The sequence below is a fragment of the Culicoides brevitarsis genome, chromosome 3, assembly GCF_036172545.1.
Source record: "Culicoides brevitarsis isolate CSIRO-B50_1 chromosome 3, AGI_CSIRO_Cbre_v1, whole genome shotgun sequence".
Lineage (NCBI taxonomy): Eukaryota > Metazoa > Arthropoda > Insecta > Diptera > Ceratopogonidae > Culicoides > Culicoides brevitarsis.
Window position 1 is genome coordinate 30,376,198 of NC_087087.1, and position 26,713 is coordinate 30,402,910.

Here is a 26,713-nt window from a genome sequence, read left to right on the forward strand (position 1 = left end):
GTCAAATTCGCCCACTGTGAACCCTTTGAAAAAAAATCTCTAAGACAAAGAACTTTAAAATAAATTTTTCAAATAAAATTTCAAAAACATCAACAAACCTTGAGAGCACCTTTCATGACTCACCGAACGTCAATTTTCTCAAAAATCCTCTTTTATCGCTCCAACTCTCTTGGGCAAGACGAAAAGCTTTTCGATAACAATCCAATTTCCATCATACTTTTGTTTTTTTTGCTCTCGCTGGACCATAAATTCCTTTATTTACTCATTTTCTCATCTGAGATACTGTCGACGACGCGCTGGTAAGGAAACACCTGGCTACTATATTAAATTTTACGGCCTTTTGAAACATTTTTACTACTTCTTGTTTATTTCTTCGGGAATGTTTATTACATCAGACGCTTCTGTTCGAACGAATAGTTTACTTATTTTTTCCCGCACAAACAACAATGTTGTGTAAAAAGCAAATTTATTGAAAAACTCGCAAATTTAACAGCACAGCGAAGTAACAATAAAAACAGGAAACTTTCATCTTTTTTTACTCACCACTCACCAATTTACAGTTTTCTCTCGGTGTAAAATTTATTACGTTAAATAAAAAAAAAATATGAACTTTTATCGTCTTTTGTTCCGTTCGTTAAATAAAGACTTCATCATCGAAGATGTTTCTTGTTTATAGATTTAAAAGAGAAACAGGGTCGAAAAAAAATTTTTTAACTTAAGGACTTAATTTTGAACTTAAGAAAATTGAACTTAAGTTATTCTTAAGTCAATAATTTAGAATTTTTTCTTTAAGTTTAAAACTTAAGAATAAAAAAAATTAAAAAGTTAAATTTTTTGACCATGTTTTGGTAAAAAATATTCAATAATTAAGAAATTTTTGACTTAAACTTTTAACTTAAAAATTTTAAGTCAAAACAAATAAATATTTTAATTTTAAGAATGTTGACTTAAGCTTTTAAATTTTTAATTTTTTGAACATTTTTGAGAAAAAAAAATATTTTTTAAAATTTTCTTTAAATATTTATACGGATTAAGTTTTTTAAGTCGATTTAAGTTACTTCGAAAAAAAATTTTGAAGAAATTAAGTTTTTTTTTTAAATTTCTTTAAAAATTTTTTTAAATTAAATTTCTTTAAGTCGACTTAAGTGAATTCGATTAAAAATTTAAAGAAATTTATAAAAAATATATTTTTTTCTCAAAAATGATCAAAAACTTAAAAGCTTAAGTCAACATTTTTTAAGTTAAAATATTTATTTGTTTTGACTTAAAATTTTTAAGTTAAGAGTTTAATTCAAAAATTTCTTCATTTTTTTTTGCAATTTCTTTACATATATTTTTAAATTAATTCTTTTTAAGTCGACTATATAAATCAATTTTTTTTTTGCTCTTTCAAAATATTTTTCTTAAGTTAACTTATAAGACTTAATTTGATATTTTTTTATGTTTAATTTTTTTTTCTCAAAATATGATTTAAAAATTTATTGACAAATATTATCAAACTTAACCTTAAGTCAACATGTTTAAGATTTTTTTTTCTTAAGTTTAAAAATAAGTCTCTTAAGTTTAAGTCAAAATGACTTAAGAGCAATTTTTTTTGTGAAAAAAAATGTATTTTTTTTTTAAATATTTTTTGACATAAACTGAACTAAATTCTCGACCCTGATGAGCGCAAAAAATCCCACACAAAAATTTGTTTACAAATCCGAAAGAAAGAAAAATCAATAAAACTTGGCGATTAATGTCGTTTCGCGGTCTGGCAAAATTTAAACAAAAAAAAATCGACCTGTTTTTTTATGACCTGCTAATTTTACTGCGATTCGTTATTTGAAAAAAAAAACAAAATTTTTTCACCGCCAGACAATCGATCGTGTCGAACGTCGTGGTAATGTGGCGCGAAGAGTCCATTTTGATCGAGAATAACTGCGGCACAAGTGCTCGAAAAAACAGTTTAATTCCGGAAAACAGCAAGAAAGCTGCTCGCAAAAAATCCAAACAGTTTGAACAAAATTTCTACCACGATTCCATGGAAGACGAGGCGCCCGAAGATGTTTGTAAGTGTTTCGCCACCGAGTAAATTAACATCAATATTTATCGCGGAATTGCACTCGAGTGCATGATAGACATAAACAAACACTCGCGCGAGATGATGATGATTGTTAGACACGTTCATCAAGCAAAAATCATGAAATCGAATAAAATTCAGTGCAATTAATTAAACAAACGCGAAAAAACGGCAAATTTTGATATTTGGGGCGGAATTATGTGCAACAAGCGGTCATTCGCGACAATTATAAATAAATTTGAAGTGCACAAAGATAAATAATTGATTTCACCGAATGCACGTTAGAGTTGCGATAATGACCATCGGGCAAAATGACCGGAGTTGTTACTCATCAGTGGTGCGGAAAACCGCAAAAAAGAAAATTTATTTCGCAAAAAAGCCCCAAAAACGAAAAAAAAAATAAAAATTAATTGCTGCTGCATTATTTATTTATGATTTTTGGTGATGATAAACGATGCATGAACGTGAAAAATGTGTATTTGCATTTATTTCATCAGAAAAGAGTGAAAGAGAGACTGAATGTTTATGATGAGCCGGAAAAAGAACAGTTAACTGAGTGTACGAAGAACAGCGTAGTAAATATTTAATTAAATAACTTTTTTTTTCGTGTGTTCTTTCATGTGTATGATTGACGGTGTGCCAGAGACAAATTTTATTGTGGTTTGCAGTTTCGAAGTTTTTTACCTTGTTGGATGAGTTTTTGAAAGAAATATAAAAAAAATTAAAAACTAAAATTTTATCGAACAAAATTTAATTTTTTTTTTCATTTACAAATTTCAATCAAAAAAAAAAATAAATGAATTAAACATAAAATAAATTAAATTAAATAATTTAAAAATATTTTAAGAAAATATTATAGTATATTAGATTTCAATTAGATTAAATTTCATATAGACTTGACTTTAAAAAATTCTATTTTTATTATTTTATTTTATTAAATTTATTTAAAATAAAAAAAAATAATTTTAAGTTAATTTAAATTAATTAAAAAGTTAAAATTAATCAAAAAATTAATATTAATATTAATAATATTAAATTAATATAAAAAAAAATAAATTTTGCTTCATAATTTTTTTTTATAAAATTTCGAAAATCTTAACGAATTTTCTCCAGAATTTTGATTAAAAAAGTTAATTATTTTAAAATTTATGATTTTTATACAAAAATATCAAAATTTTTAATATTTTTATTACTTAAAGAATTTCTATAAGTCCATTTAAAAAAATATTAAAATTATACATAATTTTTTTTTTATAAAATTTTAAATTAATAATTAACTTTTTAATTAATTAAAACAAAGTTAAAATTATTTTTTTAATTAATTTTTTTTTTAATTTAAAAAAACTAATAAAATAATTTAAATAATAAAAATAGAATTATTATCTAAAGAAATTATAATATTTCTTTAAAAAAATTTTTTTTAAATATTTTATTTTTAATTAATTAATAAAATTTTCTTCGAATAATAAAAATCGTATAAAAAAAAGTAAATAAAAAAAATAAGTTCAAAAAAATTTACTTTGATTTTTTTTAATTTTCAAAAATTTCAAAATTTGAATAAATTTTCTTGAACAAATGACTTAATGTTCATAAAAATATAAAAATTATAAATTTAAAAATATTTTTTTTTAATTTAACTTTTTTTTTTAAACTAAAAATTTTATTATAAAAAAACTGTTTTAAATGTAAATTAATATAAAAAAAAATTAAATTTTATAAAATAAATGCCTTGTATTTTTTTTTATAAAATTTCGAAAATTTTAACGAATTAAAATTAAAAAAAAAATGATAGCAATGTTGACTTTTTGAAAAAAAATTTTAAAAAATTACCATAAATTTACAAAGTTTTAAGTAAGATTATTGAAAAATACAAAAAAATCTAAAAAAATCTCAAAAATATTCTTTTAAATGACAAATTTTAATTTTTTTTTTCAAAAATCTCAAAATTTGAAAAAATTTTTAAAAAAATAATTTTTCTTTCAAAAACTCACCCTTACAGATACGATAAAAAATAAAAATCTGTCTCATTTTTCTCATTATTTTTTTCGATCTCATGCGTGAAATGAAATTACCTCGCCATGCACTCGCGGTGCAATTTACGAGCTTTAATTACCTCTTTGACAAAACCAGAGAGAAAAATTGGCTAAAGGAAAGTCTAATTTAGTTATAATTAACATAAATTTTTATCGAGAAGAGAAATAAAAAGTTTTCTGCGCGCTTCGAGAGACAAATGAGCAAAGCATTAATTATTAGAAAAACTTTTTTCTTTTTTTTCGTGTTTTAGAAGCTTTGCATTAATCATTTTTTCTCTTGAAGCTGCGACCGGAATGAAAAATCTCCTGCATGACTAACGAGTTTTTATAATTAGTTTTGAAATATTCATCGTTCGTTAAAGAAATTTTTTTTTTTGCTCTAACTCGATTAAGGAAATAGTTTTCGCTTATGATAATCCAGCAACGAGAACGTCTTTTTCTTCGTCTTCTTCGGCATGAAAATCGCTTTCTTCGTCAATTCCCGGTATTTTTGGCTCTTCAATGGGGTCATTTGTGCTCGGAGCTGCTAAAATATCGGACCAGAGATCAATTCCAGCCTTGGTTTCGCGATGACTCAACGTCACTTGGGCATATTTGATCCAATCCGAAGCAGCTTCCATGAAACTTTTTTGCGGTTTTTCATCGAAATTCGGCTGCAAAGGCTCAATTATCTCATTTCGTGACGTTGCCGCATCCCACCATTCGACTTTTTCCGGTTCCAAAGGAGGACGAGCCATGATTAAGATCGGCGGCGTTGTATTTAGCAAGTCAATTGGTTCATCGCGCATCTCTTCCGCCAAATTTCGACGAGTTTTTTGCGGTTTTGGAGTAATCATGGGACCTTCTAACGTCAAAAGATCCCCGAAAACTTTCTCCCGAGGCTTTTCTGGCGTCTTTTCGTCACTTTTTACAGGAGTTTCTTTGCGAGGTGTCGTAAAATCGATTAAATCTTGTTCCGGATCGACTCCTGAAGCTTCGACGGATCGCCTTTGAGGACGTACGTGAGGCGTGTCAAGTCGCGGCGTTCCCGTAAAAACATCTAATTCGGGAATTAGCGCCGTTTTTTGTCGTTCGATGTGTGTTTGAAGGACTCCCAATGCTTCTTCCTTGAATTGAGCGGCTTTTCGATGTGCTTCAGACTCTTGCAGGTCTTTTAATTGTGCTTCGATGACATATTCGCGACATTCGATTTCGTTTGCGAGACGTTCGCGATCTGCTGCGGAGACTTTTTCGTTGATTACTTGGTAATTTTGCTTTAAATTGTAGTCAGCAACGCTAAAATTGATTAAAAAATGTTGAAAATATTGTTTGAGATGTGAAAAAAATTACTTACAGAATGACAGCTTTTCGACGAGTTCCTGTTAAAATTTGTCTGAAATGACTTTCACCTAAAATTTTTAAGCGATTTTGCTTTTCTGCGTTGATTTTTGTTAAAATTTCATCTTTTTCCAACTTTTCGAGTCCCAAAAGATTTAAATTGTCGCCTTGACCAATGTTGGGTAAGGAATTGAAGGGAGAAACAGCAATTTTTTCATTTGCTTGAAGATTTAGGATTTCCAAAATTTTTATTTTTTGCTCTGAATTGATATTTGCGTCATCTTGAACCAATTTTAGCCAATTTTCGATGAGTCTTTTGTCTAAAAAATATTTTTTTAATTGAAAATTCGAATTTTAAATGTAAACTGGGGCAAAAATTCACAAAATGTGCATTGGGGTGAAATTTAAAAAAATGTTTATTGGGTTTAAAAATTTCAAAATGTGGATAAATTTTAATTTCATCCATTAAACATTAAAAATTATCGCCCCAATGCACATTTTGGAAAAATTTCACAAGCTTTTTCTCAAGAAATTAGTAAAAAAATCATTTTTAAGTATTGAAAATGTTAACTGGGGCAAAAATTTAATGAATTCAGAAAAGAAATCAGAATGTGCATTGGGCCCAAACTTTAAAAATTTGCTTTGGATTGAAAAAATCCCAGTTAACAATTGAAATTTGTCCCAATACACATTCAAAATTTTCGCCCTAATGCACATTTTGAAATTTTTCTTATTTTTTTTCTCAAAAGTGATAAAAAAAATAATTTTTTAGAGTTAAAAATGTTAACTGGGACAAAAAATTTAGTTATTCAAAATGTGCATTGGGCTAAAACTCTTTAAATGTACATTGAGACAAAAATTTCCAGTCCACAATTAAAATTTATCCAAATAAACATTCAAATTTTTCAGCCCAGTTGACATTTTGAAGATTTTTTTCCTCAAAAAGCAATAAAAAAAATTATCTTTTAGAGTTAAATGCTAACTGGGACAAAAAATTTAGGAAATCAAAATGTGCATTGGGCTAAAACTTAAAATATGAGCATTGGGTCAAAATTTTTCAATAAACAATTAAAATTTATCCCAGTAAACATTTAAAATTTTCGCCCCAGTTGACATTTTGAAAATTTTAATCTCAATTTTTCTTCAAAATTCGTTAAAAAATTAATTTTTCAGGTTCAAAACTTACCAATTTCCGTTCCAACAGTGACACTCGCTACCAAAATCTCTCCCGCCCGTTCTTTTCGCACCTTTTTCGGGGGAAATTTCTCATAAACTTCCGTCATAACCTTCCCAATGCTCTGATTTATCGCAACCTTCACCTCCAACGGATTCGTGTACGCACGTGGCACGTAAATTTCCTTGAATTGATCATTCATGTCGGAAATACTAAACATTCCTCGAGTTATTTTTCTCCATATTTAAATGAAATTCTGATTAACTTACAATACGCCAACAATGTGTTCGCGTTCCAGGAATTCACGATATTTATCGATAAATATTTGTAATCTGCTTCGTTTTTCTTTTTGAATTGCTTGAAACATTTCTTCGTGCGAGATTTCAAATTCCTCCGAGAGCCAATTTTCGCCTTGAAGTCGCGGTAATCGCTGAAAAACGCCAGTTACGAGATCATGTTGCGACAAAAGCTCGATTAAGTCGCGTAAATTATTTTTCCGGGCACGTAACGCGTCTTCGTGATCCGGAATTTCGTCAATTACGTTCAACCAGTGGTCCAATAAGTATCCATCTGAAAAATTTTCTTTCTACAGAAATTTGAAAAAAAAATTAAATAGTTGAAAAAATACCAATTTTCGTTTCGGTTGTCACGAAAAAATATTTGATCTGGGACTCAGGTGCAAAACTAATGATTTCCGCTTCTTGAGTCATGACTTTAATTAATTTTACGAAAATTTTACAGCAAATTTAAACGAGAGACAAGACAAGTTTGACAGGAAAAGGAAGAAACATCCGGATTTATGGTTCCTTTGTTTTTGTTACGAAACTAGATGTGAAAAGAAAGTGCGAAGAAGGGAAATTAATTTGAAAGAAAAGCAAAAAGGTTAATTCAACTGGGAGCGGGATAAAATTTTTAATTGTTTCGTTCGAAGAAAACGGAGCAAAATATTTACTTTAAACTTGCTGTTTGTGTTTTGTGTTAGGCAATTCGTAGAGTGTGTCCCCCGTAATCTAATTTTAAATCTTTGTAAAATCTGTAAATAAGCTTCTCTCAAAAAAAAAGCTTTAATAAAAAAAATTCTAATTCAAAAATTTTTTTTTCCTTTTTTCTTCTTTCGACCTGAATTTTTCTTGCAGATACGGAACTCGAAGAGCTCGAAGCACCGCCCCGATATCGCCCAGACTCGCTGAAGGCCTTAAGCACCGCCACCCGTTTCACCGAAGACGAAATCAAGCACATCTACCGCGGCTTCAAAGCGGAATGCCCATCAGGGATTGTGCGCGAAGACAAATTCAAGCATATCTACTCACAATTTTTCCCGACTGGAGGTTGGTCTGGTACAGTATAGATAATCATCTTGTCACTAACCCTACTAATACATTTTTTTCGGTCCTTTTGTTTTGTTTTGTTTATTTTTTCGTATTCCCTTGTATTTTGTGACGCAATGAGCGTTAATAGACCTGCATAACGGAAAACTCGATAAAACTGACAAGAATGACTTAATATAATACTTTTTTTTGTGTTTGAGATCAAAACATTATTTTTTTGTAGAATAAAGTTTGCCAAGAATTTGCATATTTATCTATGTTTTATAATGAAACGTATGAAAAAAGTGCGTGTGACAATTATTAGGTACCCTGTGGAGATAATAAAATTATACAATGAGAAGAAAATCTTAATAAGAGTTCGTGAGGATGATTTTTAAGCTTCTGAAGAATTTTTACTATCAGTTTTAAGCTCTTGAAGTTTTTAGTGCGATTCTTGAGGTATTTTCTAATACTTTAACTGTAACCTTCAAATGACCTTGAAGCTTTTATGGGTCTCAAAGTATTAAGTTGAAGTCTATGAGAACTTATATAGCGTACTTTAGATTCTACGAGTCTCTTACTATTAGGAAGAAGCATTTTGAGGTCTCTAACATTAAATAAGCATGACCTTCAAATAACCTTGAATCTTTTATGGGTCTTAAAGTATAAAATTGAAGTCTAAGAGATGTTTTATAACTTTCTTTAGATTCTATGAGACTCATAAGTCTCTTGCCATTAGAAAAAAGAATCTTGAGGTCTCTAATTATTGTTTTGAGGTCTATTAAAACTTTCAAAAAACTCTTAAGACCCATAGGATATTTTTATGAAAATCGATGAGTATCCCATGTTAATTTAAAAGCTTCTGTGGGTCTTAAGTGTTCAGATTCAAGGTTCAAAGCTCAGGTTCATGCCTTTGAGACAGCTTATGATCTATTTAAGACCCTAAGAGGTCCTAATATCTGAATTATATGAGTCTGGAAAGCTTCGTAGGGACTCTCAAAAATGTTCGACACTTGTTTGACTTCTTTTAAAACTTTTTAGAACTCAAATGATCATGTTGAAGCTTTTGAAAAGTACTGAGGGTCTCAAAGGAGTCTATAAAGTTTTTTTTAATAGTTATTTTTTTATTAATCGTTCATTGATTTGGTTCACATACTTATCGGGATAGTTTTAGCTTTGGGTTTCAGCAATGGCATCATTGTGTCAGCCGTGCCACTTCAGTATATGATTCTCAAGAAGATGCTTCTGAAATGCGTTCGAACTTCGAAAGTCTCGAATGGATTTTTTCGAACATTTTGCAACTACTTAAGATCTTCTAAGAGTCTCAAACTATCATGTCAAACTTTTTATTTATAAATATTTTTTTTTTAATTTTTATAAGTTAAAAAATCTTTATTGGCTCTTATGAAACTTCAGGAAATCTGAAATTATCAAGATGGAGATTTTATGAAGCCTGTTAGTCTTTTAAAAGTTTTAAAAGCCTCTCATGACTTCCTGTAGGATTCTAAATAGCTTTCAAGATTATTTTGAAACTTATTTAGATTTCTTATAACTCATTGTAGTTTGTAAAATTCTCTAAAAAGCTAAAAAGGTATTAGGTTGAAGTTTTATAAATTTTTTCAAAATTTTAAAAGTATTTGATGTCTTTATGAAGACTTTTAATCTTCTCAAATGATAATTTTAAAACTTCTGAAGATTTTTCAAACTACTTTGAAACTTCATAAGATCTCTAATAGCTTAAAAAATTACTTTTCATCGTTTTTCACATTTTTCTCTGAAAATCCATCTACAAGTCATCACCTACTGCTAACCATTACAATATTTGCTCACGTCCGAAACTCGTTTCATCTCAAATTTTACGTCCTTTTAAATGAAAACACTTAAAAACGAGCAAATAAACTTGATATCTTATTTTGGATACTCCACTCTTGTCAGTTTACTAAGCAAACAAGAAACGCATCGCACTTCCATTTTCATCACTTACTTCCGTGTTTCTTCCCAAAGAGAGAAAGAGCGAATGCGATGAAATTTCTCCCATAATAAAATTTGTTAAATGAAAGTCTCCATTGTCCTTTGAAGGTATTTGAGCTGAAAGACGGTTGAAATTTACGTTCACGTTTTTTTTTCTATTATGACGATATTATTAAAACATCCATGAGTTCCCATAGAAAGTTAACTTTAAACGACACACTCATAAAAATAAATAAGGCAAAAACATCCTCAATGCCTTTTTCATTCCTCTACATTTCTCTTTCTCAAAAAGATGAAGACAACAACAAAAAAAGTTTCTTTATGACGTTGCCTTGCTGCCTTGCCGAATGTCTTGCGTGTGTAAATTTTGTCACTTTTTCAAAAGAATGGAAACGATACAATCTTCGTCGGCTTCTTTCAAGTCATAAAACGTAAAAATTTATTTCCTTTTGTTGTTTTGGAGAAAGATATTTTACGAGGAAAAGTTTAAAAGTTACTCAAATCGTAACAAATTTATTAGAAACGATTTTTGACAACGATAAGAAAGGTCCTTCTTCAAAACATGAAAGGGATTATAGCGAGGCGAACTCCTTCTGTGGCAATTTGTCTTCTTGGTCAAAAACGTAATCTCTCAACGAAGAAAAAATGGGCTGAAACATAATCCGCGATAATTTCTCGTTACACGAAAAACATCAAAACAAGTAATAAACTAAAAAAATCGATTTTACTCGTTTAAACTTTTCCAAAGCTTAGTGAGCAAGAGAAGCGTGAACTCATTCAATTTATTTTTTTTTTTTTCTAAAACACACGAGAGAAAAAAAAATGAAAAGAAATTAAAAACACGGAACATTCTGCAATTGACGGGTCTTTCATCAACAATTTACTGCTGTTCGTTTCATGCCCGGTTTCGTGGAAAAAATTTTACCGAGTTCGATGTAATTCGACGAGCCAAAAAAAAAATTAGAATTTTCACCGCGCAATTAAAATCAAAAGTCAACAACTATCTCTGCAGCTGTCAAAACAAAAATAAATACGCAACGGAAAATTCCGCGCCACTCTTCCTCATTAATTATGTTTGTAAAGTGCAAAAGGTATCCGTTAGTTGGTGCGAAAAAGTTTCACTTCATCATCATCGTTGTGCATATTACTGACTCTATGCTTATAGGCAAGGGCAATGAGCTAAAATGTTTCATATTTTATCTTGGTTGTAAAATTTTTGATTAATTTTTAATTTTATTGAAAAAAATTTGGAAATGTCAATTCAAAAAATGACCGTTAAAAATTTGAAATCGCTTTTATGCTAATTCAATCTAAAAATTATTTTAAAAAAGCTCCATATCACCAAAATAGGAAAAAAATTAATTAATTCAAAATCTAAGAAATCCTTTTTATTGTTAAAAAAAAATTATTGAAAAAAAAAACATTTTTTTTCAACATTTTATATAAAAATTCTTCAATTCAAAAAAAAATTAAAAATTTTAAAAAATCTTTTGATTTTATCTGTAAACTTACAAATATCAAATTAAAAAAAATAAATTTTCAGCCTATTTTAAAAAAAAAAATTTAAATTAAAAAAAATCTAAGATTTAACCTCAGATTCAATTTAAAATTCGTAAATGTTAATTTAAAAAAAAACCGTTAAAAATTTGAAAATCGCTTTTATGCTAATTCAATCTAAAAAATTATTTTAAAAATCTGCCAAAAATAAATAAATTTATATTAATTCAAATATTGATTAAAAAATCAAAAAAAAATATTTTTTTTTATATTTTACAAATTAATAATAATTTTACAAAATTTTTCAATTGCAAAATAAATTAATTTTATCGGAAAACTAAAAAAATATCAATTAGAAAAAAAATTAAAAATTTAAATTTTCAAAAATTTTATTTTTTGTTAAATTGCAAAAATTGCAACTTAAATTAATTTTATCGGGAAACAAAAAAAAACATCAATTAGAAAAAAATTAAAAATTTAAATTTTCAAAAATTTTATTTTTTGTTAAAAATAAAAATTGTTAAAAAAAATAAATTTTTTAATCAGATTTTATACTTGAAAATTTGTAAATGTCAATTCAAAAAATGACCGTTAAAAAATTTGAAAATCGCCTCTTTTGCTAATTCATCAAAAAAAATAAAAAATTAAATTTTTTGATAAAAAAAATTATTCTTACCTTTAATTCCAACCATTTTATTAACTTCAAGATAAATTATCCGAGATTGCTTCAACCTTTAACAAAATAAAATGAAATAAAATAAAACACAAAAAGTTACATGCATATTCATTAAAGAGCGCGCCAGCAATATTAAAATAACACGAGAAGACAGCGGCAGTGCAAAAAACTTTGCAAAATTTTCCTTTTTCATTGCTTCCTTGTGTGAAACACGAAAACGTAAATAAACACCGAGGAAATGCGGACGATGTTGGTGGCTGATGTTGGAAACTTGCAAAAATAAATGTTTCTCTTACAACGCGGTTGAACGAGTTAAAACAACAATAATAATAACTCAACCCTCATCCAAAGCGATCTTTTAATTAAATATGACTTTGGTTAGCTGTGATGGAGACGCCTTGTTTTTTTATTTCACAAACCTTTGTTCAAATTAATGAAAAAAAAAATGAACAAGAATTTCATCAGCTTTGCCTTTAGGATGTTAGCTTGTTTATGCAGAAGAATGCACAATTTTCTGTTCATGAAAAAAAAAATTTCTCAGAAAAAAACTCTTCCGAAAACTATTTTCTCCAATTTGCTACTTTACGGAAAATTTTGTGTGGTATTGAAAGTTTTTCAATTGTTCGAGTCGTAAAGAAGATCAAGACAGAAAAGTGTGTGTAACAAATAGAGCAATCTTCTAATTTTACCAAGTAACTTTTGCACGTTTCATTTATTCCAATTTCGTGTAACGAACGGCAGCAAAACTTTCTGCACTTCACAAACAGAAACATGTTGCCGACGTGCTGTTGTTGTTTTGGCTGCGTTCGGTGAAAAAAAAATGTTCCAAGTTATGAGAAAACTTATTAAAATAAAACTCGTTTTAAGGAATTTGATGCACTCGTTGGAGAAGTTCCTCGGGACGAAATTGCAGACAAAAAAAGTTTTTACATTCGAATTATTTTTAACATGAAAAATGTGACTTGAAGTTCTTTTTGAGTGTTTACGAGGACATGGAAGTTATTGAATAACAAGTTTTTGTTCGATTTGATGGTCATTCACTTTGAAAACAGACTTGTTACACTTGTTTAGGCACGTAAGATGTTTTTGCATTAAAAAAATAGATATTTACATTGGATGCAATTCAAAACTGGATAAGTGCAATTTTTGAATGAATTGAGGAAGAAAAGTTGCTCTTATAGGCAATTTTTTTAGGAAAAAATCCATCATAGACTTGAATGAAAGCTTAACGAATATTTTTTACTTGGAAGCTTTTAATCTATCTCCTAAAATAACCTCGGAGAAACATTTCAAAGGCAATTTTAAGATACTGTCATGACATGTCATCTCAGAGGATTTAATTGAAAAGATGGCGCTATTGGCTTGAAATTTTTCACAGAGTTGAATTGTATCAGTTTTGATAGTTTTACAAAGTTTCAGCTTCTTAGATCTTTTTTTTTCAAAAGTTTGAAGCTTCCTTTATTTCTTGTTCTTGGCATCAGGGCAAAGAGAAACCTAAGGAAGCTTCAAACTTTTGAATATGAATACTTTAGAAGCTGAAACTTTGTAAATCTATCAAAATTGATACATTTCAACTCTGTGAAGAGTTTCAAGTCGATAGCGCCATCTTTTCCATTAGATCCTTCGAGATGACAGTATCTTAAAATGACCTTTGAAATGTTTCTCCGAGGTTATCTTTCGAGATAGATTAAAAGCTTCCAAGTAAAAAATATTCGTTGAACTTTCATTTGAGTTTATGATGGATTTTTTCCTAAAAAAAATTATAAAAGCGGCTTTCCATTCCTCAATTCATTCAAAAATTGCTCTTCTTAAGTTTTGAGTTGCATCCAATGTAAATTTCTATCATTTCAAAGGCGATAACGTCATCCTTTTGAATAAAAAATCCTTTGAGCTAAAAATTAAAAGTTAAACTAAAAATTTTAGTGTAAAAAATGTTCGATAACAAAAAATAAAAAAATTTAAAAAAATTAAAATTAAAAATTAATTTAATTAAAAATGAAATTATTAAAAAATTAAAAGTTAAATTTTTAATGAGCTTGATTATCTAAATACTAAAAAAAAGTGAGATTTTTTTTTAATTTTTACAGAAGATTTAAATTTTAATTAATTATCTTAATATTTTTTATTATTTTTTTTAAAGAAAAAAAAATTAATTTAAATTTTTTAAATAAAAAAAATTTAAATAAAAATAAAAAAAATAAATCCATCTAGCTTACGAGAGGATTTTAACCTTTCTCACTCCTATTTCCATAAAAACTTTAAACATATGTAATTATCACAATAATAATAACAATAACCATCAACGGTGAAAAAGATGATAAAAACTCCATTACCATATTTTTAATTATCTCGCGCAAATGGATTTGCATAGAATAGAAATAAGACATAAAAAAAATATGAAAAATGAAAGAAAATGATAAATTGATATAATTTTATGGTTCAGTTGCATTTTTTGCTGGATGCAATGTGTTCGCGTGTCAGAAAAACAGAAGAAGACAACAATAGACCAAAAATTAAATTATCACCTGAACTCATTAAACTTTTTAATTTGTTTTCTTCTATGGATTTTTTTTATATTCCCTTGGTAGTTTTTCCACATTTTTTACCTTTTTTTATTTTTTTAATGGAAGAGGTAAAATGGTTAATAAATGGTTTGCCACAATAGTTGGGTTTTTGCACCTGTTTTAGTTTTTTTTACAAAAAAAAACTTTTATTTTTTTATGATAATTAGGTGATGATGAAGAGATTTTTATTTTTTAATTTTTTGAGTTGAAAAATTATTTTTTTATTTAAAGAAATTTTTTTTAAAGTGGTCAAATATTTTTTTTTAATTTTATTTTTTTTTTATTTTAATTTTTTTTTATTTTAATTTTTTTTTATTTTTTTTTTTATTTTTTTTATTTTAATTTTTTTTTTTTATTTTTTTTTTTTTAATTTTTTTTTTATTTTAATTTTTTTTTTTTTATTTTTTTTTATTTTTTTTTTTTTTTAATTTTTTTTTTTACTATTTTTTTAAATTTTATTAAAAGCTTGAAACCACTTATCCTTTCATTTACTTTCTTTCACTCTCATTTTTTTCTCATCCTTTTGACATTTTATAACCAATTCAGAACTATCCTCTTGCTCCAATTAATGTCAAAAGTCACAAACCAAAGAAGAAATCAATAAATGTTAATCTGATTAATGTTTGTGAAGTTAAATTATTTATAAGAACCCCATTTTTCCGTATGCTTCGTTCACAAATGAACGAGATGCGGTTTTATATATTCATGGCAGGATGAAAGACAGACGAAGGAAGGATGAAACAAACTTAAGTAGTATCATATTCTTATAATTGCCATCATTTTAAATACATTACATTCGATGTGTGAGCCAGAAATTAGGCAGGAACGATTTTTTCTTCGTTTTTCCTTTGACAAAAAGTTTTTTTGTGCCTGACTAACGTATCAAAAAGACATTCAGGCAATGTTCCAACTGCAAGAAATTGGCTTGATGATGATGATAATAGTTCTTTTATGGATCCTAATGTGACTTTGAGCAAAAAAAGTTACTTTTTTTCATCATATTTTGAACAAAAAAGTAAGAGAAAATGTCTGTCTGATCACGTGGTTAAAATTAATAAATATATCCTCTGGAATAAATTTTGAAATGCGCATTGGGAAACAAATTGAAATGTGCATTGGGATACAATTCAATTTTTTTTTAATTATTTCAGAATATTCATCGGGATTTATTTTAAAATAAAAATACTTCAGGTCACGTGGTTAAAATTTTCAAAATAATTTTAAAATTAAGAATTTTTATTGTAAAAAAAAATTTAAAATGTGCATTGGGATGAAAAAATTTTAATTCTGCACTTTTTTCAAGTGCAAAAAATAAAAATTCTTAATTTTTAAATTATTTTTAAAACTTTAACCATGAGACTTGAAATATTTGCATTTTAATATTATTTTTGCTCAAAGATTTTTGAAAAAAAAATTTAATGTGCTTTGTGTTAAAAATAAAATAACCGAAATTTCATTATAAATATTAAAACGAAATTAAAATAAAATCTGGGTTGAAAATCTTTAAAAAAAATGTGCATTGGGATTTTTTACAAATTTAAAAAAAAATAAAGCTGTGAAAATGTACACTGGGCCAAATTTTATTAATTATATTTAAAAAAATTAAAATTTAAAGAAAAAAATCTAAAATAAATTTTACAAAAAAATTTAAAATGTAAACTGGGCTTAAAATTTAAAAATTTATATTAATAAGTCACGTGGTTGAAATTAAAAAAATTACTTTTAACGATAACTTTCTACAATTTTTTTCCCTTTTGTAGCATGTTCAATGCTCATTAAACACATATTTGCTTCAGCACTTATTGAGAGATACTCATAAAAGTAGGGGAGAACACCCACTCTGAACAAAGAACGGGCTGAAAGAACAATGTCTTCATATATGATGGATAAAAGGATCCCTATGAACGAGAGATAAAGGAAAAAGAAAATCAAAGTTAGAGATGATGGTCTCATAAATAAATTTATATTCAAAGTTAATGTCTCGGATGATGTATGAGACTTTTTTTTTTGTTTATTTTTACTAACAATTAGAAAATTATGGCTTTTTTGCCTATCTATCTATCTCCATGTCGGGCACGTACAATGGGATAGATGATGGTCAATTGGTTAACCACTTATCCACACAGATGAAAAGCTTCAATAGAAGGAGCAAAAAGGATCCTTTGTTATTTTTGTTTGATTAAATTTCCCATAGATAAGTGATTAAATTTGAACCCCCGCCTCCCCCTCCATTAAAAAAAAACTAAAAATGGAGACGCCTGGTTGCCCACAAAAAAAGTTTCAAATCCTTTCAACACCTTTCTTCGTCGAAGCACGTCGCTCAATGCGATATTTACATAAAATATTTAAACGAATGTCTGAATCTTATTCTTATTTTGTGTGTATTCGCATCAGTGAATCCTTTTAACGTGCCGCCAGACATGATGAACAATTCAAGTATCGCTCGAGTGAACGAAGTTAAAGACTTTGCAGCAAAAAAAAAAATGCGAGAGACATGGACATCTTGTCATCATCCCTCGTGTTATTACAAATGTAATAAGATTGTCGCAACGACAGGAATGATAAACACCTTGCACATAAATTCTCCTGTGCGACGCATGTTTCCACTCAGGTAAAAAGTCACATTAATCATAAAATAATAAAAAAAAAAAAGTGAAATATGCTGAGATGCGGGAAAAAAGGTACGCAGGTATGAATGTGGGTCAGTTAACAGACGAAGCGGAGAGATAAGAAGACGTCGACGATTATTTGGCTGGAAAATTAATTAAAAGACCGGAGATTCTTATCTCTATAGCTGAAGTGTTCATGAGAAAAAAAAATGAAATATGATTCGACGCACTTGAGCGATACTTATTACTTTTACGTGAAATTTGTTTAAAGAAGAGATTTTGATGAATTTTAATGAAAAATGATGCTAAACGTTGTTGTGAAGAGGTCAAGATGCGTATTTGAGAAAAATTTGTTTGTTTTGATCTTTTATTAGTTCATGGAATGACCGCTAGAGTTGATCTATTTTAAGTAAAAGTCTTTAAATGAGTAACAAAATTAATTTATTTGTTCAAAAAATTTAATTTACTAAAATTTTTGACCTAAAAAGCCCCTCACGGAGAGCCCCGCTCTAATTTATGATTTTTAATCATTTTATAACTCAAAATTGCCAAAAAAATTGAAACTGAAAAAAAATTTTTCTTTGACATAGTTTTGTTTTGAAAACTAAATCAAGAAAAAAACTGTGTCAAAACTTGTCAAAAACTGTGTCAAAAATTTTTGTCAAATCTTGCTCCAAATGGATAAAAATTTGTCAGAGGGCTCTAATTTATCATTTTTAATCATTTTATAACTCAAAATTGCCAAAAAAATTGAAACTGAAAAAAAAATTTTCTTTGACATAGTTTTGTTTTGAAAACTAAATCAAGAAAAAAACTGTGTCAAAAACTATGTCAAAAACTGTGTCAAAGCAATTTTTGTCAAATCTTGCTCCAAATGGATAAAAATTTGTCAGAGGGCTCTAATTTATCATTTTTAATCATTTTATAACTCAAAATTGCCAAAAAAATTGAAACTGAAAAAAAATTTTTCTTTGACATAGTTTTGTTTTGAAAACTAAATCAAGAAAAAAACTGTGTCAAAAACTATGTCAAAAACTGTGTCAAAGCAATTTTTGTCAAATCTTGCTCCAAATGGATAAAAATTTGTCAGAGGGCTCTAATTTATCATTTTTAATCATTTTATAACTCAAAATTGCCAAAAAAATTGAAACTGAAAAAAAATTTTTCTTTGACATAGTTTTGTTTTGAAAACTAAATCAAGAAAAAAACTGTGTCAAAAACTATGTCAAAAACTGTGTCAAAGCAATTTTTGTCAAATCTTGCTCCAAATGGATAAAAATTTGTCAGAGGGCTCTAATTTATCATTTTTAATCATTTTATAACTCAAAATTGCCAAAAAAATTGAAACTGAAAAAAAATTTTCTTTGACATAGTTTTGTTTTGAAAACTAAATCAAGAAAAAAACTGTGTCAAAAACTATGTCAAAAACTGTGTCAAAGCAATTTTTGTCAAATCTTGCTCCAAATGGATAAAAATTTGTCAGAGGGCTCTAATTTATGATTTTTAATCATTTTATAACTCAAAATTGCCAAAAAAATTGAAACTGAAAAAAAAATTTTCTTTGACATAGTTTTGTTTTGAAAACTAAATCAAGAAAAAAACTGTGTCAAAAACTATGTCAAAAACTGTGTCAAAGCAATTTTTGTCAAATCTTGCTCCAAATGGATAAAAATTTGTCAGAGGGCTCTAATTTATCATTTTATAACTCACGGTTGTTTTAATTTTTTGTTAGTTTTGATCTTTCATTAGTTCCTGAATTGACCGCTAGAGTAAAAATTTTCTTCAGATCGTTAAAAAATTTTAATTAAAATGTGAATTAATCAACTCGACTGACTTTTTGACCTCAAAAAATGAAATTTTTCCAACAAAACAAAACTCATAGATCTCATTTAACGCACAAAAAAACTTTAACTTGAACAGGAAAAAGTATATTCATAATAATAATATTTCAATTACTATTCTCCAGAAATTTGTAACAATTTTTTTCCCTACTTAACTTCAATAATAATATAATTTTCATAATAACAATTTTTTCCATTTTTTTCCGCTTCTCTTCATTTTTTGCAAATTTATTCACTTATTATCTCTTCGTTCGTTCGCTCGGCATGCCAAAACAGACATAGTCTCCACTAATGCCTCGAAAGATATGAAACAAAAGTTTGACTTTAAGTACGTCCTTGTGCGTGCGACAGCCAAGCTATATTGACAAGCTTGGACTTTTCTTTTTGCATAAATTAAGTTTTGACTAAGGGGCGAGAATTTGCCAGTAATGATAATTTCACAATGAATTATTTATTGTTTGTGCTCGGCTTGCGCGGAGACTTTACGATTTTCTTTTATTTAAATTTTCTTTGCTTTTTTGCCTGAGAAATTATAGCGTTGCACTTTTCTTTAATTTTTTTCACTCATTCACCTTTCCTCTCATTAAATTAGTGATAATTTTAGAAGTAGCTTTAAAATAGAAGTTTTTAGCGATGAACTTTGATTTGAATTTTCAGAAATTAAAAGTTTTTTCTTGATTTTCTTTTTGGCAGCGAATCCCGGTCTTTATGCTCATTATGTGTTTAATACGTTTGACAAGGAGCACACAGGAAATCTTAGTTTTGAGGTAAGATTTTTTTCCATAAAATTTTCATAATGTGCATCGGGATAAAATTTCGAAATATGCATCGGGGCAAAAATTTTAAATGTTCATTGGGACGAAAGCCCAAAATGTGCTCTGGGATAAAAATTTAAACTTTTAACAAAGAAAAAATTCAAAATGTGCCTTGGGGCGAAAATTTTAAATTTTTATTATGAAGTTATTCCAAATGTGCATTGGGTCAGATATTTAAAAAAATTCATTGGATAAAAAGTAAAAAATGTGCATTGGGATAAAAATTAAAAATTTTGACAAAGAAAAAATTCAAAATGTGCCTTGGGGCGAAAATTACAAATTTTTATTGGGACGAAAGCTCAAAATGTGCATTGGGTCAGATATTTAAAAAAAAATTTATTGGATAAAAAGTAAAAATGTGCATTGGGGTAAAAATTACAAAAATTGAGCTCTAAAAACGAGTTTGAAGAAAAAATTGTGCACTGGGCTATATCAAATTCCTTTTAAAAATCTTTTCTTTTTCACTTTTTTCAGAACTTCATTCAAGGATTATCAATTTTATCACGTGGCACACTGGAGGAAAAACTGCTGTGGACCTTTTCGCTGTACGACATAAACGGCGACGGTCGCATAACGAGAGAAGAAATGACTGATATAGTGACGGCAATTTATGAATTAATGGGCAAGGGACCGTCGGAGGCATCCGACTCAAATGACGACGAAAGTCGACGCGGCAGAAGTCGACATCATCGAGACAGCGAGAAAAAAAGTACTGAGCCAAATATTCCGAGTGCTGATGACAAGATACGAGAAAAAGTTGATTCAATATTTAGTGTAAGTACCTCGTTCACAAATTTGTCTCACTTCTGACACAAAAAAAGCGCAAAGAAAATCGCGAATGTGAGAAATTCGTGACCTTTTTATCTAAATGGAGGGTAATTTATATGGTTTCGAGCGATGTGTGCAAGAAAGACGAAGAAAAGATAAATGATGAATTTTCTGCTGGTCTTGTGTGTTTTGCGGGTGGAAGGAAACGAAGGAAATACGAGATTTATTTGGATCATTATCATTAGAGAAGGTGTAAAATAGTCTTAACCGGCACATTTCTTTACGTAAGCAAACAATTTTTCGTAAATCCATAGTTATTTATTAGGATTTTGCTCTAATTTTTACTGTAAGCCGATAATTTTAATCATTTTCAATTGTTTTTCGATCGTTTTGAACTGTTAAAGTAAACTTCAGTGAAATTTTTGTAAATGTCAATTTGAATTTTTGACAGTTAATGTCACGTGACTCATGAAATTTTGGTTTCTAACTCAAAAAAAATCTAATTTGCCTTAAAAAAGTAACATAAACCACTCAAAAGTAGATTTTTTAACAAAAATTTGTAAATGTCAATTCAAAATTTTAACCGTTAGGTCACGTGACTTCTCAAATTTTGAATTTAAAGCATCCAGAAGTTCACAAAATGTCAAAAAATTAAAGAAAATACTCAAAATTTAATTTTTCAAGCAAAAATTTTAAAACGTCAATTCAAAATTTTGACCGTTAAGTCACGTGACTTCTCAAATTTTGAATTTAAAGCATCCAAAAGTTCACAAAATGTCAAAAATTAAAAGAAAATACTCAAAATTTAATTTTTCAAGCAAAAATTTGTAAACGTCAATTCAAAATTTTAATCGTTAGGTCACGTGACTTCTCGAATTTTAAATTTAAAGCATCCAGAAGTTCACAAAATGTCAAAAATTAAAAGAAAATACTCAAAATTATATTTTTCAAGCAAAAATTTTAAAACGTCAATTCAAAATTTTAACCGTTAAGTCACGTGACTCCTCAAATTTTGATTTTTTAGCATCCAGAAGTTCACAAAATGTAAAAAAAATGAAAAAAATGCTCAAAGTTATATTTTTCAAGCAAAAATTTTAAAACGTCAATTCAAAATTTTAACCGTTAGGTCACGTGACCTCATTTTTCTCTAAATAAATCTCAAATTGGAATAAAACCGAACCAAATACTAACAGCTCAAAGTGCCAAAACAATCAAAATCATAAAAAAGTCAAGACAAAGAAATCCACAAACCCAAATAAACTTTTGATTGAAGACTTGCCGACGTCAGACAATAAAAAAAGAGTAATTTATCGCATGTTGGCGTTCTACGAAACAAAAAAAAACACTTCAAGCCAAAAAAAATGTGTGTGTGTGTGAAGTGAAATGTGAATATGATTAATTTCATAAATAAATGTTTCACTTGTTTTTCGGAGATAACGTCTTTTCATTTTCTTTTTTTCCCGCCTTTTTTGTATTTGCTTGATGTGGTGTTGAATTTGATAAGACTTTTAACAAAATAATATTGAATTAAACTTTTCATCGTCACGAATTTTATTAAAAAATTTCTTGTTTATTTTTTTTGTTGCGAGTGTAGATTGAAGAGATACCGCGACATGATGATGAAAAATACACCACATTAGCAGCGTTTGCCACAAAATACATTTTTAACGCAAATTTGAATACTTTTCATGCATGCGATCGGCTTTTGATGTGTATCGCGGTAAAATAGACGCATAATTAAAGTAAAAGCTTTTCTAAATTTATTTGATTTTGCGCTTTCCATTGAATTTTCTGACAAGGTATCGCGCTTTTAAAATTCATTCAAATTAACATTTTATTGACAGAATTGAAAATTTGAGCAAACATGTGTGTCAAAAATGCGTTTTTAATCACGCCCACGTGTCAAAATTGCTCACGTTTCACATTTCATTTGTTTTTTCATTAAAATTTTATTGGAAAAGTACCCATTAAGCCACCAATTTCAATAAAATTTTAATTAACAAACAAAAGATATTGTTGAATTTTTGGCAATTTAACGGAATTTCAATAATATTCGTGTGATTTTCACACGTGAAAGGCATAAAAATGGGATAAAGTTTGAATTTTTCATGAATTTCTCATAGAAAACACGAGAAAAAGTTTTGTTATCATTTTCCTTCCATCTCGCGGGCTTTGTGATGTTTTCATAAGTAAGCAACGACGACACAAACGGCGGTTTTCTATGTAAATATCGGTTGTTTGTTTGTGTTTATTACTGCTTTTGCCGAGATTTTGTGTTTCTTGTCACTTTTAACTTCTTCGTTTTGTCTTGGAAAATGTTTGCGTTAAATTTTTTTTTCAAATATCTAAAAATGTCAAAGAATTCAAAGAAAAATTGCGAAAAAAGATAAAATTTGGAAATGTCAATTCAAATTTTTGACAGTTTAGGTCACGTGACTTATCAAATTTGAATTCAAAGCTCAAGAAAATATTAAAGATTTCTTAAAAAATTACGAAAATTGTTCAAAATTGGATTTTTCAATAAAAATTTGGAAATGTCAATTCAAAAATTTGACAGTTTAGGTCACGTGACTTATCAAATTTGAGTTAAAAGCTAAAGAAAATATTTAAAATGCCTCATAAAGTAACAAAAATTGTTCAAAATTGAATTTTTCAATAAAAATTTTTAAATGTCAATTCAAATTTTTGACAGTTTGGTCACGTGACTTATCAAATTTGAGTTCAAAGCTCAAGAAAATATTAAAAATGCCTTAAAAAGTAACAAAAATTGTTCAAAATTTAAGTTTTCCTTAAAAATTTGGAAATGTCAATTCAAATTTTTGACAGTTTGGTCACGTGACTTATAAAATTTTGAATTTAAAGCATTTAGAAGTTCATAATATGTCGAAAAATTAAAAAATATAATTAATTAATAAATTTTGACAACAAAAATTTTTAAATGTCAATTCAAAAAATGACCGTTATTTTATGAAAAATGTAAATTTCAAATAAATTCACATAAAAAAATAATTGTTTAAAGTTAAAATTGTCTCCTCAAAACTTTTCAAATCCATATCTATGTCAATCTAGTTACTTTAAAATTCTTCACCATCCTTCTATAAAATATGCTTCTCACACTTATCTGACAACATGACACATTTTATCATCTCATTCACACAATTTCGAACACACGACAATAAAACTCTTAAAACATTTACAGAAAACAACAACAATTAGTGTTCCGTAATGTGAGCTTCGCACAGAGAGAGACAAGTAATCAGTAATGACAGTAATAATAATAATTGTACGCATTTGATTGTCAGCAACTTATTTTTAACTTTATCACATATTTATACGAAAATGAGTTCATCGAGATGATGACGCAAAAATGACATGAAAAATGTTTTTATGTTTTTCTGAAAAGTTTTGTGTGAAGTCACATATATGGGAAGAAATTTAAATTGTAAATGATGTTTGTTATCAACATCAAGTGTTATTGCGGTAGTTGAGGGATTTGACAGTTTGAGACATCTTTTGAATTTTTGCAGATTATGTTACTTACTTACTTAATTGAAAATTTTTTTCTGTGGGAAATTGTGATACCTTGACCTGATTTTAAGGTTATTTCAGGATCTGTGACACGTGTTTTGAGATCCATCCGATCATTTGAGTTCTAAAAGGAAAAAAATTATCAAATTTTAAGAGAAATTTTATTAAATTACATTTATTTTACTCACTTAGAAACTCTTAATATTTTTGCCGCAAAATTTTGTTTAAAAAATTTGAGGTTATGAATTTAAAAAAAAATGGCGGGAAAAATTACTTTACAATTTTTATTCGAAATTCAGGACTTTTTTTTAATAAATATTTTTCTAAATTTGATAAATTTCACTCTTTGAGTATTAAATTTAAAATTTTTCATTAATTTTTCACAAAAAATTACACTTTTTCGAAGAAATTTATTTAAAATGGCGCCATTTTTTTAATTGTTTTGTTTGAGATCTTTATGTGCATTGGGATATGCATTATAATCCAAAATACACACTGGGACTTCAAAAATATGTAAACAAAGATCAAAAGCGCAACTTTTTTAACAATTTTAACGAAAATATATCAAAAATTTAAATTTTTATCAAAAATTTGTATATTTTGAGCAAAAATTTTTCCTTAAAAAAATTGAAATTTTTAAAAAATTTTCAGTTTTTGATCACGTGGTAACAGATCATCTCTTCGTTTGCTAATTCAAAAAAAATTGTGTGACAAATGATTCATTTTTCAGCATTTCCGCGTATGAAAAAAGCTCACGTTCGTCACATACCATTGGTTTTTATCGGCGTCATATAACATTAAGACACACACTTTTTTTCGCACAAACCACGAGAAAACAACTCATTAATCATTCAAGAGCCTTATGACATATTTTTCGTGTCTCTCATACAAATAAAAATCGCATGAATCTGTCGTTTTATTTAGCTTTTGATCTAAACGGGATGTAACTCGGCTCTTTTGGTTTTATGAGGAAGCGTTTACGTGAATTCTTGAATAATTGAAAGAAATGAGAATCAATGCGGAGTTTTTATTTGCAGAAAATGGATTTCTTTAGTTTACTCAAAATAATAAAAAAAAAATTATTTAATTAAAAAATTTCTAAAAAAATATATTTGAATAAAATTTTAAAAATTAAATTAAAATTAATAAAATTAATAAAAATAAATTAAATAAAAAAAATTAATTTAATTTTAAATTCTAATTTAATTTTCCAAAAAAAATAATTTTTATTTTTTAAATTTTATTTTTATTTTTTTATTTTAAAAATTAAAATTATTTAAAATTTAATTATTTAAAAAATTTAAAATATTTTAAAAAAAAATAAATTAAAATTGATTTAATTTAATCAAAATAAAAAAAATTTTTAAATAAAATTATTATTTAAAAAAAAAATATTTAATAAAAAATTAAACTTTTAAAATTTAATTAAAATAAATTAAAAAATTTTTAATTTTTTTAAATTTTTAAATAAATAATAAATTTTTTTTTTAAATTTAATTTAAAAAAAAAAATTAAAATAAATTTATTTTTTATTAAAAAAAAATATTTTAAAAAATTAAAATAAATTAAATTTTTTTCTCTTCTTTACTTACAGAAAATGGACTCCAATAAAGACGGCGTCGTAACTCGCGAAGAATTTCTCGAGTGTTGTCGTCGCGATCACAATATATCAGCTTCCATGGCAGTTTTTGACTCAATGATTTGACCAGGAAGCGCAGAGACCGGCGCCAGTTCTAAAAAAGTCGTTAGTTGTAACAATAATAATAATAGCAGTAGTAGTAGGAAGCTTTTGCCGAGCAGCAGCAGCAGTTGCGAAAAACCGTCGTCGTCGTCGTCGCATCATCAGGTAACGTTCGACAACAACAATTGTTGCCCGCACGACAAAAACAGCCACAAAAGCAGTCAGCGCAGCAGAAAATCGGTGCGTTCGTGGGACGACAACCCCAAAAAGCTCGAAACTATCGAAATGACGTCGATGTGCAGTTGCCACAAAAACAGTGCCAGCTCGTCGCACGTAAGTACGTCAACTGCCTGTTGCCAGCACGCGGCACCGCCAAATCCGCATCCTCCGCATTATCACTATCCGTCATCGTCATCGTCGTCCTCGACACGACGACGACACCTGCAACGAAACCATCATCAGCACCGACGACGGTCATCCGCTTCGCCATGCACCATCGCTGCCACACATAACGAGACTTGTTGTATCAATGGCAACGCGCCAAATAGTCCTAGTAATACGAGTAGTGAAAGTAGTCCGGTTCTGGTGCGGGTAAAGGCGTGGTACACCGTGCCCAAGAAGGGATACATTTCGTGTTGACTTATGAACCGAGCTGCGACTTTTCTGTTTTCGCATCATTTCTCACGGAATATTTTTTTTTTTTTTGAGGTACGAAACGGGTTTAGTCTTAACGTAGAAATAAATTACGTCAATTCCCCTGAATAAGAAAAAAAAGAGAAAAAACATAATTTAATAATTTACAGTTTAATCGAAGAAGAATCATACACACAGAGATACCTTATCGAGCTTCGACATACCCATAGAGAACGG

The 26,713-nt window shown here is 28.0% G+C and overlaps 1 protein-coding gene across 2 annotated transcripts in view; it reads left to right on the forward strand.

Moving 5' to 3' along the window:
* The window catches only part of LOC134834360 (Kv channel-interacting protein 4-like), a 49,584-nt gene extending 23,676 nt beyond the window's left edge, over positions 1 to 25,908 (forward strand). Inside the window, exons 4-7 of one of the 2 annotated variants that reach the window (XM_063848995.1) lie at positions 7,723 to 7,914; positions 19,745 to 19,818; positions 20,341 to 20,640; positions 25,757 to 25,908. In XM_063848995.1, coding sequence (XP_063705065.1) covers positions 7,723 to 7,914; positions 19,745 to 19,818; positions 20,341 to 20,640; positions 25,757 to 25,867 — 677 coding nt within the window. In that variant the 3' untranslated portion in view covers positions 25,868 to 25,908. The remainder of the gene's footprint in view (positions 1 to 7,722; positions 7,915 to 19,744; positions 19,819 to 20,340; positions 20,641 to 25,756) is intronic. The other variant, XM_063848996.1, reaches the window with a different exon arrangement.
* Positions 25,909 to 26,713: the final 805 nt, after the last annotated feature.